General features: G+C 35.3%; 1 protein-coding gene across 1 annotated transcript in view; it reads left to right on the forward strand.

Moving 5' to 3' along the window:
- The window catches only part of LOC149806447 (DNA repair and recombination protein RAD54-like), a 115,068-nt gene that overhangs the window by 42,112 nt on the left and 58,384 nt on the right, over positions 1-14,572 (forward strand). The window contains exons 4-5 of the mRNA XM_089953445.1: positions 7,978-8,038; positions 13,721-13,859. Of these exons, the coding sequence (XP_089809571.1) occupies positions 7,978-8,038; positions 13,721-13,859 (200 nt within the window). The remainder of the gene's footprint in view (positions 1-7,977; positions 8,039-13,720; positions 13,860-14,572) is intronic.

Genomic DNA, 14,572 nt, shown 5'->3' on the forward strand with positions numbered 1-14,572 from the left:
TGTATGTAAAAAGATTTACAATGTCATTCTTTAAGTATTATTTTAACCAAACATTTGTTTTGCATTTGTAAGAAGAGGATACACATAAATAACAGAATTTGGTCTATGATCCCAAGGTCACATTTGAAGGGGAGGGGGCATTATAAAAAGTGTAGCATTTATCACAGCAAGATTGATACAGCGTAAGTGGTAATGTTCTTAGTCAATGAAATGTCTGCTTAAAACATTCAATAATCTAGCTAATTAAGCAGAATTCAACCAATAACTAGAGTAGCTGCACTGGCCCACCATCACAAATCCAAATTGGTTTTCCAACACCCTCTCCTTTACATCCCTAACCCTTAGAGAGTCACCCAAGAGTCATATTGCAAATTCCTGAACATAATTTATGATCAATGAGTTGCCATCCTACTATGACTGCATAAATAAAGTATAATCAGAAAATATTTGAAAATGTCATTGTAATTGAAGTTTTGGGAAATCAGACCTTGACCTCCCATGGACCCCAGGACTGGGAGCCAAGAATCCTTCCTGCAGATGATTATTCCAAAGGCATTATAATCACAAAGTTAAGTGAACTTGTGCTCAGAAGTTTAATAGATGTGGTTATGGACAAAGGTATCAAAATATTCCATCATTCTTCTCTCATTCCACCTATCCATCTGTACATCACCCATTCTTTACATCCATTTATCCCAAGCAGCAAGATTGCACACAAGCCACTCCACATAGACAAATTAAATTTTCCAAGTATATTTGTTCACATATTTTCAATATCTAATTAGATTTTCATGCCATTACAGCAAAGTTTAAATGTTTGAACTTTTTGTGTATAGACTTTGTTTCAGTAAATATCTTGTTAGCATGATTCTCCAAAAAAAACAACACAAAAAAAACTGAAGGTATGCAGATGAAACTGGCATTTGCATTTGTATTAATATTTAGATGAATGGATTACCTTATAAGGCCATTAAAACAGTTGTTAGTTTCTATGTCTGCACAATAGCTCGAGTTGCCACAATCCAGTTACCAAATTTTATGAATAGCTTGCACTTGAAGAAAGGAAGAAACCTATTGATCTTGAGATCAAAAGGTCAAAGGTGAAGTTCACTGTGACTGAAATCGTCATAATATTTTCTTTATAATAATAGTTTTATATCACATGGCTGGTTCAAACTTTGTTGATGGCTTGCAGTTAGGGAAAGGAAACAATCCTATCAATATTAGGGTCAATGGGTGAGACATCAAGGTCACTGACTGAAGGAAGACAAATGGTTTTTGTACAGAAATAATTTCTGTTATAGACAGTATAACTTAACCAAAGTTTGTGGATGACTTACATATTGGATAAGAAAGAAGCCTTATGATTTTGGGGCCTTAACATCAAATGTCAGGGTCACTGATTGAAAGAATAGTTTTAGTTTCAGCCTACATACTTTGACCAAAGTTTGTGGAAAGCTTACACTTGGGGCATTATTTATTCACTTGTTTTGTTTGTAAAATAGAATAACTAAATGAAATGTATCTTGTCTGTTTCTTTTTGGTTACAAGGCCACGTCTTAAGTGAAAATGTGTGCTGTATCTTTTGAGTGGTCACTAAGATTAGACTGGTAAATACACCATCATCATATCACTCACCATGAGCACCTCAGTGTGTACTGTCTTACAGTGAGCACCTCAGTGTGCACTGTCTTACAATGAGACTGCCTTAAAATGAAGTACATGATAATCTTACTACAATGTAATGAAATGTGATCCATGACCATACTTATCTTATAGCTCATCTTATAGCATGATTTGTATTGTGAATGGCCTTAGAGTGAGGTAGAGCTGTATTGATAATCAGATTATCCTTTATCTGCCTGCTTTGGAGAGCTTACCATATTTACTCATGTGTAATCCACACCAAACTGCAAGCAGCATAGATGAGGGTCTGCCCACTGAGGTAGAAAATCCATTGCCTGAGAACCCAGTAAATAATATTACAACTTTAGATTGAATTTGAAACAAAGAAAATACCTGACCGTGAATTAGACATTGTGTTAACTTCAAATTCGTGGTTACTTCCTTTGAAGAAACTTGCCACGGGGCAAGAAACTATGTTCGTTTGCGATTAGCAATGATGTCACCGGTTGGCCTTGGCTTGGAGGCTGTAAATCCAACATTGTAACACCTCAGTGATACCACCCCAGACTGTTTTCAAAGAGACCACTGGTATCCAATCAGAACTAAGATAATTGAATTTTGGGTGGGTTCCTCCGGGGTAAGAAATAATTCCATAGGGGGCACGTGCCACCCATATTAAATGAACTGATGTGCCCAAAGTCCTGCAGTTTGATTGTCATGAGTGCAAATTGTGTAATTAGATGCAGGATTTTTTTTCAAATGAAAGAAAATGGGTTTGGACATAGTGGTGAACAGAAGCAGATACAATTCTGTTCTAATATAACCTTGAGAAGTATTACAGCAAGAGCATCCCTCCATTTCTGGTAATAAATAATTATTACCAAAATATCAACTTCTAGTCAGCTGTTTTTATATATGCTAAGTCAGGAAAAACATGCAAGTTCATGTAGAATATCAGAAAGAATTTTGCCAGATTATTTTAACAGAAATGTCAGCAAAAGATAATCTTTTGTTGAAATGGAATCAAATGATTCAACCATAGTAAATGAGCAAGTTCAAGCAACAAAGCAAAACTTGGTGAACAACTTCCAATCAGACTGGCACAGAAAATGGTTGTGTGCACAATTTCCAATCAGACTGGCACAAAAAATGGTTCTGGTTAGAATAGCCAATCAGACTGGCACAGAAAATGGTTGTGGTTAGAATCGTCAGATATGTTGATGATGTGAAAACTGTGAAAAACAGAAAAATTATCACTTTTACTGTAGTATACACAAACTATAGGACCATTACAATAGACAGGTACATGAACTCAGCTGATTATATGGCAGCTGTGTGGGCAGAAGTCATGAAAAAGAATTTCGTGTAGGTAATTACTGGCATAATGAAGTCTTGCTTCTTTTGTGCACTTTCATTCTGAATTGGTTTTAATGAAATCCACACCAGGTTAAGCCATTTATAAAGTTCATTAACACATTAACCCCTGGAGGTTTTTGTTGTTTTCACCTGAAATTCGAGTAGAAAACACATTTTGAAAGCTATTTCTGAATACATCCTAATACATCAACTTCCAGGTGCTTTTCCAATAACCTAATGCCTAGTTGTGTAAGAAACATCATTTTTCATTGTCTATTTGGCTCGCGCCTGAACAGAAGGATAAAAGTTGGTTTTTTTTTGCTTAAGGGACCCGTTATTTTCATATCGAGACCACTCTTTATTCCAAATGCCCATCTTATCGAACTTTTTGCAAAGGTTCATCTGTCTGTTTGCAGTTCATACTGATCTGCCTTAGATCTGGGACCAAAAAGTCTAAATTGGATTCTGACCACGAGCGAATTTTGGGTAGAAAAAAATCGGGTCCAAAAAATGAGGTTTTTCCCTCAGTATTTTGTAGTACAACTAGAACTTCCAGATTATTTGGTATCATTGTAGAGCTACATCTGTCGACCTTTCTATAATACCACCCACTTTAGTAGATCATACATAACCTTGATGCTACAGAGCTCGGCAGTAGGCTACTACCCCCTGCCGTGTAAACTCATCGCCAGGGGTTAATGTGTAAACAAGACTTTTAATTTTTTTACAAATCGTCAAGGAATGGCTAAATTTGTAATTTATGTGCAGTGTTGATGCACAAGTGATTAAATACACAAGGAATATTCAAATTTGGTGACTTTTGTGCACTTTCATTCTGAATTAATGAAATTATGTCATTTATAAAGTTCATTAGCACATTAACCCCTGGAGGTTTTTGTCGTTTTCACCTGAAATTCGAGTAGGAAACACATTTTGAAAGCTAATCGTCGCCAGGGGTTAATGTGTTAAAATGTTTGTGGATTTTTTTGCTTGTTTTCCCTATGGTTGTTGTTGTTTTAATTATTTAAAACTTAACATCATTTTTTCTTTTGTAACTCTTTTCTACCTGTCATTCTTATGTGTGCATTTTATTACACCCACGCTTGACACGTGAATACTATCAAAAAGGAACACATTTGCTATTGGTTTTATAATTGTGGGTCAATTATGCAAGTTGAAATCACACAGTAACCTTTTGCTTGCCTGTTTGAGGATGCTGCAGTCACTTGAAATATGTTCTTCTATTTGCCCCATATTTCCCACAGAAGAGGGCCAAATTTGTCCCATTGAATTTAGAATCAGCCCACATTTGGAAAAGGGGTGTTGGAGTTGGCCTTTTGTGAAAAATCATTGAAGCAAAACTGATGAAATTTCATGTTTTTTTCAATGGCAAACATTTGGTCATTAAGGATGGCCAAATTGTCTCCATATAATTCCATAATAAAGTCTATGCTGATTCTGTTGGTAAAAATCCACACTAATCCTCATGTGTCATGTATCTGGTTAAATAATCACAGTCCGTACTGCAAGCTCCACAGAGTGAAGTTTAAAGAAGTAAGACTTGCAAATGTTTGTCATTTGTTGATACGGCACCATATGTAGCAGTATCTTTCATCTTTGGTTTGACACACTTAATGCCTATGAACTGGTGTTATGTTTCATATTTGGCTTGACACTTAATGCCTATAAACTGGTGTTATCTTTCATCTTTGGCTTGACACACTTAATGCCTATAAACTGGTGTTATCTTTCATCTTTGGCTTGACACACTTAATGCCTATAATCTGGTGTTATCTTTCATCTTTGGCTTGACACAATGCCTATAAACTGGTGTTATCTTTCATCTTTGGCTTGACACACTTAATGCCTATAAACTGGTGTTATGCTTCATCTTTGGCTTGACACTTAATGCCTATAAACTGGTGTTATCTTTCATCTTTGGCTTGACACACTTAATGCCTATAAACTGGTGTTATGCTTCGTCTTTGGCTTGACACTTAATGCCTATAAACTGGTGTTATCTTTCATCTTTGGCTTGACACATTTAATGCCTATAAACTGGTGTTATGCTTCATCTTTGGCTTGACACTTAATGCCTATAAACTGGTGTTATCTTTCATCTTTGGCTTGACACACTTAATGCCTATAAACTGGTGTTATCTTTCATCTTTGGCTTGACACACTTAATGCCTATAAACTGGTGTTATCTTTCATCTTTGGTTTGACACACTTAATGCCTAGAAACTGGTGTTATCTTTCATCTTTGGTTTGACACACCTAATGCCTATAAACTGGTGTTATCTTTCATCTTTGGTTTGACACACTTAATGCCTATAAACTGGTGTTATGCTTCATCTTTGGTCTGTTGAAGAAACAGTCACTCAATGTTGAGCATGTGACAGTTACTCCTGTTGCCTAACTTTAGCTAATGGAATATGGTAAATTTAAATAATCAAACCAATCACAATTGTTGTTGCATACTACAGTGAATTCTTGGGTAACGGCTACACAAAAACCCCATGAGAATAGTTTACAGTACAATTCAATTTAGCCCAGGCCAAATATGGTCCACAGGCTGGATCTGGCCTGTGACATGGTTTTATCCATTAAATTAAATCATATGGTGTGGCTTTAAAAATCACTATGCCTGAAGTAGACACTGGAATAATGGTATCAGATTATTGATAACGTGAACCATAATGATGTAACCTCAGATGTACAAAATATAAATATGGATAAGTTTGCAGTCAGGGTTGGTCAATTCATATAAATTTGAACAGTTGACAAGATGGCATTACGCAAAGATATTTGTTAAATGTCTTTTGTTTACTGATCTTAGATTAAATAAATGCAGTTTTAAAACTTAATGTATGTGGAAAAATGTTGTTGAATAATTTTGATTATGGCAATCTTGGGGGCAGCTGCAATAATGTACAAGGCTAACAGAAAAATTTGCTGGGCAACTGGATTTTCACCTGGTTTTCCATGGATAACCAATGATTTTCAAACTTTTTCCATCTCTGATGTAATAAACAGTAAGTTACCCCATCTGCAATGAAAAACTGTTTTATAAAAGGGATGGCCTTCATTGAAAGGTGTAAAAATGGTAAAAATGTATCTTGTTAGAGAAACCAGGGGTTGGCCTTGGTTTAGAGTGGACCTCTCAAGAGGGTGACCACTATGTATAATAAAGTTGGCAGTATACATGACCATGCAGTGACAGCGTAAACACTAAAACAGACATTGTGCTGGGGGGTGGGGGACAATGGGGGAAGAAATTTCCAGAACTTTCATTTTTTTGAAATGGAAGCAAACCAAATTGTTAATGTGTTAATTCGTGTAGCATAAAGTTGTGTCATCATGGTTACGAGTCAGCACCCTAACCACTGAGCCACCATGGCTCCTTAGGTAGGTCTGGAATTGATTGAGAAATCTACAAATCATTTATCAGTTGAAAAGTTTTCTTGAACATTGATTTCTAGGTTAATGTTGTCCACTACTGTATTCACTTTGATCATAAGACAGTAGACACCTACTGACCATAAGACAGTAGACCAGAGGTGGGCAAACTTTCCAGTTCAAGTGCCGCATACACAAATTTATACCTTGTCGCGGGCCGCATAGTTCATTAAGTAAAATAATTAATATTTGAAATAGCAGAAACAAAAGGTTTTTCTAAATAACATCATAATTAATTTTCAGTTGTTAATATGTTGTTAATATTTGAAAACTTAAACTTAAACTTCAAAAGAAGCACATTTATTTGATAAACAGAGTAACATAAACAGAATCAGTAGTTTGCCCACACCTGCAGTAGACACTCAGTGACCATAAGACAGTAGACACCCACTGATCCATTATCTGAGTGTATAAAGTGATCATTAAATTTACCTGATATGTATTCAGTTCATTGAAATAAATAAAGAAAAATTGAAATTTGACACAGAAATATATACTTAGAGTTAAAAGTGACGATACTCATAATCATAAAACATGGACCAATAGAGATTATGATCAATTATCTGGATTTAATTTGCACTATATGTTTCTCATTGTGGATGAACTGACAGCAGTAATTGCTTATTAATTACATTTTCAGAATTCTGTTGCCTTTTAAATTAATAATTTAGTGATATTAATCAGTACAACACAAAGTCATTCTGGATAAGTGTCAAGCTTCAGGCTCTGACTATTTGTTGATTTGGGCAAGACTGGACATGATGGCATTCTTCCTTGGCAAGAATGGATTTTGGGGACGATGACACTCAACACTTGCTTTTTCTTCTCTTTTCAAACCCATATGCTCTGCAGCAGAAATGACAGTTTTGTGAAAATGATGTTCATAACTTTGAAAATTGTTACAGCTATTTGATTTGCATATAGAAAGAAATGGAACTTTGGGTGGTGTACCATTGCTGCAGTGTTAGATGTTAACTCACCTGTCCAGAAGGCAAGGAGAGCTTATGATATGTCCTGTCATTGCATTGTCAGATGTTGATCAGCCGTCCAATATAAATCTTTAAATTACTTTTAAAACTGTTCAAAAAGGATTTGACAAAAGTTACAGAAGAAAGTTTCTTAGCCAAAAAGTGTTGTATTAAGTTGCTGTATATACACCATACAATGACATGTGAACTGTCTTGCAGTTACTTTGGCCTCATTTGTTGTTTTCTTGTTGTTATGGACATGGTGTGCATATGCACTGCAGGGTTACACATCTTAAGTGCAACCCTTCCACCAGATGTAAGCCAGTATCATTTGTACTTAACATTTAAGTGACTTTGGTAAAGTTTTTCCCATGCGCAGTTAGCATAGGGTGATACAACTTCACATATAAATATATCATAATGAATACCCCATTGCAATTGAGGGGGATGTTGGGGCATTTGTGTTTAATAAACACTTTTTTAAATACCTGATATCTCTCACTTGCACTTTTTATTATTTCTTGCCATTATGCTTCTCATCTTGTACATATTTTTATGTTCTTCACAGGAGGCATTCATCAGAAAGCTGTTGTCTAAACCATTCAAGATTCCAATTCCAAATTATCAAGGTGAGGTTGAGACTTAGTGATATTTTGATTCTCCTTTTCAGATGTTGTTATGAGGTTCTCCTTTGAATAGGCACTTGGCTTCCATTTCTTTGGCTTGACAGGGTCAAAGAGCAAGGTCATAGTGACTTGGAGGGTGCTCTGCAGATATTGTGTACATTTGAGAGTGACAGATGTAAAGTGAAGTTGTTTGCATTTGCAATGTGCACAATGAAGAGAATGTTGGCATACCCCAATGTTATTTTCTTATACTGTGGTAGAAATTTCTTCTACTTGTGGAAATTGTACATGATCTAAGCACACAGCTAACCATATAGGCTGCTCCCATGTGCTTGAAGAAAAAAAGCCTGAATTAGCCTAAAGTACACTATCTTTAGCTGTTATTAAAATAGGAAAATTGAATTTTGCCATTGGCAATACTAGCTTATGAAAGTGCAATGAATGAATTGTAAAATATATAAAAAGTATAACAAGTTATTGGCTTTTTATTTATAATTTAACTTGGAAATGCAGGAGGAGAAATGACCAAGCTGAGCTAGCTGTATTTTGGTCGATGCAAGAAAGACCAAGCTGTATATTCGATGACCCAAAGTATACCCATCAGTCATCATTGTATCCCCTGGGGACAGAAAAGTGAAGGTTTAAAAAAAAAACCTTGTTGTCATAACTGGTGGTTGAGTAAAAAATGTGGGGGTTAAGAATGTATTGAAATGCACTTTTCATTTCACCCCTGATTTTTTCAGCTTAACATAGGAAATTAACAACTTACATGACATAACTCTCTCTCTCTCTCTCTCTGTCTCTCTCTCTCTCTCTCTGTCTCTCTCTGTCTCTCTCTCTCTCTCTCTCAAACTTAAAAATCCTCTAGTCATAGAGTTTATTTTCCTTTCATTGTATTGTTGCACTTTTAATAGTTTCTTTCATTTTTTTGTAACACAGTTATAAACTAACATATAAGATATATAAACAAATACACAACCCAAATCTTTTTAGCCAACTAACAGTTTAAGCTAGTTTACTTTCTTTGTCATGATTTGCACTGTCATCTTTTTATTTTACTTTTTCCTAGAACACATTTATCCAAAAGTCATAGACTTTAGTGGCTCATATTCCTTTTAGTAAGTTGCACTTAAACTTTTAACACTTACACTTTCTCATATTACAGCAAAGCTACCAACCAACAAATTATATGTAAATCAATACAGAAACTGCAACGACTCCCTTTGTAATCCAAGTAACACATTATTATATGCAAACTTTGTGATTTCTTTGTTATGAAGAATGCCCTTGACAATGTGTTCTCCAGATACCTCATGGCAAGCAAAGGCACATTTTGCAAATTCTTAGACCCTCGCATGATTCTAACTTTTGCAGTCACGTGAATGTAAAACAAATAGGCAATACCAATGGATGACCCATATTCCTGCCAAGCCTCATACCCCAAGACTTGTACCATAAGCCAACAGGCACATGGTCCAAGAAGATCCTTTCCATTTGGGCAAAGATCTCAAAGTTGCACCTCAGCCAAACCTCATGCTTCTTGCTCATTCCACAGTAGTTGGGGACATCTCTTACAAGTTCTGTATCAGTCAAAATATTGCTAGGCAATGTTGAGGCTGGTCCATTCCTCCCTAAACATTTCGACACTATGTCTCTTCTGCCAGGTACATGAAGTGGCCGTACTAAATCACCCCAGTTGGATTCTGGTTCATCCTAAATGTATTTCAGCTGCAGCCTGGGCATGCCTTTCCATCAAGACAATTGAATCCATGGAACAGAAAGCCCGGTTAGAGGGTTCCCACGCTACTGGGAAATCGGGAAAAAGCCAGGAGAAATGATAATTATTTTCCCAAACCGTGCAAAGTCCTGGAATTTTGCAAATATTGATAAAAGTCTGGAAAAACTTGGGAATTTTCTGCCACCACTTGACACCTGAAACAATCACGTATCTGAGTCATAACTAAACTGATCGTGAGTTAAATTTATCAAGTTCTAACCAGAATATTCAGAGGGTACAGTATATATCATTTGGGTGCTTGCAATAAACATGTATGCTCAAACCAGAATATTCAGAGGGTGCAGTATATATCATTTGGGTGCTTGCAATAAACATATATGCTGAGTCAATCCAAATGCTCAGTGGATTAGATTCATCTAGTAGACTTTTATTTTCAAAGTCAGCTTGATATCATATCTTTCCTTACGTGGAAGCTATGACAACCACCCTAGCATCACAAAAGGCAAAGCATATCCATTTACCGGATGGCCTAACAAACTTTAAACGTTGTTAGATTGAGTGATACATGCTTAAAATGGATATGAAAATTAATAATTTTCTCAGAAATTGTGTCTATTAAAATAGTAGCTGATGAAATGTGACCTGGTACTCGCAATTTGCATTGCTAGTCACACAAATACACAAATCTGACAACCCACATTTTCAAATGTTGTAGAGAAAAAATAAAAAAAGTATTAAATGACAGTTGTATACTGGTTGTAATCAAAATACAAAAATGAAAGTACACAAAGTTTGTTTCCCATTCATGACACTTTGCATCTTAATGAGTACTAATCCCTTATCCCAATGTAGGTCACTTGATCCCATATTTCATGCTTCACTAATTTTTATATTTTGTGTTTTATTTATATTCCAAGAACAAAGTCTGGAGTTTTGTTGTATAATGTGACTACGATGTTGACATGTGCTCTCTGCTTGATAAATCAGACTGGCCAGATTGCTGGTTTTCACAAAAAGTAGCTGACTTCCATTTAATATAGTTGAAATTTATCTACAACAACATTAAAATGGAGTTTGTTGTTGATATCATTTGACTAATGGACTTCGATGTAATCGTTTGGGATTCATGAAGTGACTAGTAGAGTAAATGGCAAGTTCAGGTCAGGTTTCATCAGTGCTGTAGTTTCTTCTAGTCTGTTAGCGGAATAAAGGCATTACGATTATAATACTTGCCATTTCTGAGCAAATAAATAATTTTTCTATAGATTTCATGCAGGTATAAGTCGATATAACATAAGTTTAAATTTTCTAGGCCCACTGGTAAGCAACTATATGTTGCTAATGCACGGTGGCGGCAAATTCCAATTTTTTTATATGCTATTGCAATGACCCCACACCCCAACCTAAATGTCCAAATATGAAAAATGGGGTGGGAATATTCAGAGGAAACCCAGATTGGAAAATGGACTTATTTGTTTTAATCCAATTTTGTAGTCTGAATTGTTGAAATGAGAAATTGTTGTCTCTTATAAAAAACAATTCAAGCCCCTGTATCAGTACAGGTTTGGGGACTGGTTTAATGAATTAAAAGAAGACAAGTTGATTGTACAGAAAATTCAGTACGTGTTTATAGAAACAGTATATAATTTTGAAGGTCTTTTTCAAAATTTAAATCGACCCATTTAAAAATGTTTTTTAAATGATGGATTTTTAACCAGCTCATCTTAAGGAGATTTGGTTGTTTGAAAAATCTAGCTTGGGATTTTATTGGCACAGATAAGTTCAGGGTTAAACTCTCTTCATTACATGACAAGATTCTAATTATTTGCGTTTATTGTTTTGTGTACTGTAATAGGAAATGTTTACTTTCTATAAGATATATATATATATTGCTATAGAATTCTTGAGAATTAAAGGTTTGAAAGGAAACAAAACTAATGTATGTTCATTATGTTGTTCCCACTTGGCAACATAATGCAGGTCAGCAAAGGAAAGTTAGAATTTTTATTTTGTACATTGAAATGACTTTACATGCCAATTTAAAGGAATATAATCAAACTTGTTTTGTATGATACATTTTGTGATTTTGTACATGATCATCTTTTCTGCTTAGATATTTTGGAGAGTCTTGAAAGAGAACCATCTTTAGATTTAGAAAATGCATGTTTTATAATCTAAAATGTTCCCTAATTCCATTCAGTAATGGTCATATGTGAACCTTGAAAAAATTAATTTCATCCTGGAAAAACCCTAGAAATCTGTCTTTAGAAAAGCGTGGGAACCAAGCAGTTATCACCATAGTTTTGAATGCTGACCTCTTCTAGCCCTAGGGAATTAAACCCTCTTGTGTATCCCTCTCCCAAAATCCCCATAGGTGCTTGCCTAGGCAGCTTGGTCATAATTTTCCAGTGACTTTGGACTTCTACATCAAAAACCTAAATATAAAAGCAGTTTCTCTTGCAAGGGTGCATCAAAGAGTAGGGTGTTATTATGCCATGTTTGTCTTGTCTATGTTTTGTATTTGCCTTTAAAAAAGACTCATTAAGAGTAGAAAGTGCTTAGGCTAGCTAGATACTAGTTTTGTTTTTTCGTAGTCAGTTTATTACACACACATATATAAATATATATATATATATATATATATATATATATATATATATATATATATATATATATATATATATATATATATATGTTGTTGTTTGATGTATATTTTACCTTTTAGCAGTAGGAAGGTATGTGGGGTGGCTGGGTGAGTGGTTGGGTTGATAGGTATGTGGCTTACAGTATGTCAGCACAGTACTGGCTCTGTAGTGCCAATTAAAAGTTTATCAGAAAGCAGTGTGGCATGAAGTGTTCTCAAATTACACAAACAATACTGGTCTGGTATCAGATATGGCCACCATTGCTACACTGATACTGATCTACCACTAAATATGGTCAACGTTATTAAAAATCTGAAACAGAATTTGATCATATTTTGGAAAGTGTCAATTAGAAAAATAGAAAACCCATTCTGCTATCCATCATAAATTTGCTGACCGGTGATCAAATATTGCTTCTCACTCTAAAAGTAGAAAAAATACTTGAAAACAAATTCTCGAAAACCACAGAACAGAATTTGATAGTATTTAACATAAAGAATCCTGGCATAAAGACCTTTTACAGCAACTCATGTTGATTTGCCATAAAATACTGTCACCATTACTAAAAGAAAAAAACAACAATTTCAAATGACATCATTAGAAAATCTGCTAATTGACTTTGACCAAACATTGCATACTAACAAAAAATATCCTGGCTTAAATGGACTTTTGCAAATGATCCACCATCATATATGGCAGCTATTAGAAAAATCTCTAATGGACTTTTCAAGGACTTTCAGATTTATGCAAGTGATGTTTATTTCCAATCTAATATGTCAGCCATTATTAGGATTTGAGAATCTTTTAAATGACTTTTTAAAAAACTGCTCAATATACTTTGAAATTTGACAGAAAATGTCCTTCCTTGAGCACCTTTTGGACTTATCAAATGATACTGTTTTCAGATGCTGCTGTTACTAGAAGTTTAAAAGCATTTACACAATTTTGTTTCGTTAAAAACCACTCAACAAAATTTCACACACATCATCCAGGCATGGAGCCCTTTAGGTAATGGACAAATGATCTTAATGTGATATCAGACGTAGATAAAGATGACAAAAAAACCCAGAGAAACCTTTGAAAAGTTGTTTTCATAACTTATTCAGTTAGTAGCATTGGAAGAAACTTAATCAGAATGCATCCTATTGACCCCTATTTCTTGGCAAATTGCTCTATCATTTGGTTATTAGGTGTACTTGAGGGGCCTGGAACTAAGTGGTGCTTTAGTTATATATGCTTTGAGTTGCAAGCTCTGAAGTCACAAATAAATGAAAATCAGATGCTGTCTTTCATATATATTAGGACCAACATTAGGAAACAGAGCCTTGGGAATTCGAAGACAGGGGGCCAGACAGCCCCTACATGACCCCTATGAAGAGGGAGCCCTTGTCCTGTTCACTCCCCCAGAGTTATCTGCCCATGAGCAGCTGAAGGTAGATTTGTAAGTACCCTTATGTCTTAATGTGGTAAGTCTTATAAATAGTTTAGTGGCAGGGTCAATAGACAGCCTGTTTGCCTATCAAATCTTATAAATAGTTTAGTGGCATGGTCAATAGACAGCCTGTTTGCCAATCAAGTCTTATAAATAGTTTAGTGGCAGGGTCAATAGACAGCCTGTTTGCCTATCAAGTCTTATAAATAGCTTAGTGGCAGGGTCAACAGACAGCCTGTTTGCCTGTCAAGTCTTATAAATAGTTTAGTGGCAGGGTCAATAGTCAGCCTGTTTGCCTATCATGTCATATAAATAGTTTAGCGGTAAGGTCAATAGACAGCCTGTTTGCCTATCAAGTCTTATAATAGTTTAGTGGCAGGGTCAATAGACAGTCTGTTTGCCTATCAAGTCTTATAAATAGTTTAGTGGTAGGGTCAATAGACAGCCTGTTTGCCTATCAAGTCTTATAAATAGTTTAGTGGCAGGGACAGCAGACAGCCTGTTTGCCTATCAAGTCTTATAAATAGTTTAGTGGCAGGGTCAACAGACAGTCTGTTTACCTATCAAGTCTTATAAATAGTTTAGTGGCAGGGTCAATAGACAGCCTGTCATGATGGTCAGATCAGTGTTAAGTTTGGACTACTCTGAATGCAGAAATATGAATTTATACGATGCATTTCCAGTAGAAATGATCATAAAACCATATTTATCCATTTAAAAGG

This window comes from Sinohyriopsis cumingii, chromosome 1 (genome assembly GCF_028554795.1).
Source record: "Sinohyriopsis cumingii isolate HCF-2022 chromosome 1, ASM2855479v2, whole genome shotgun sequence".
In the NCBI taxonomy this organism is placed as follows: domain Eukaryota; kingdom Metazoa; phylum Mollusca; class Bivalvia; order Unionida; family Unionidae; genus Sinohyriopsis; species Sinohyriopsis cumingii.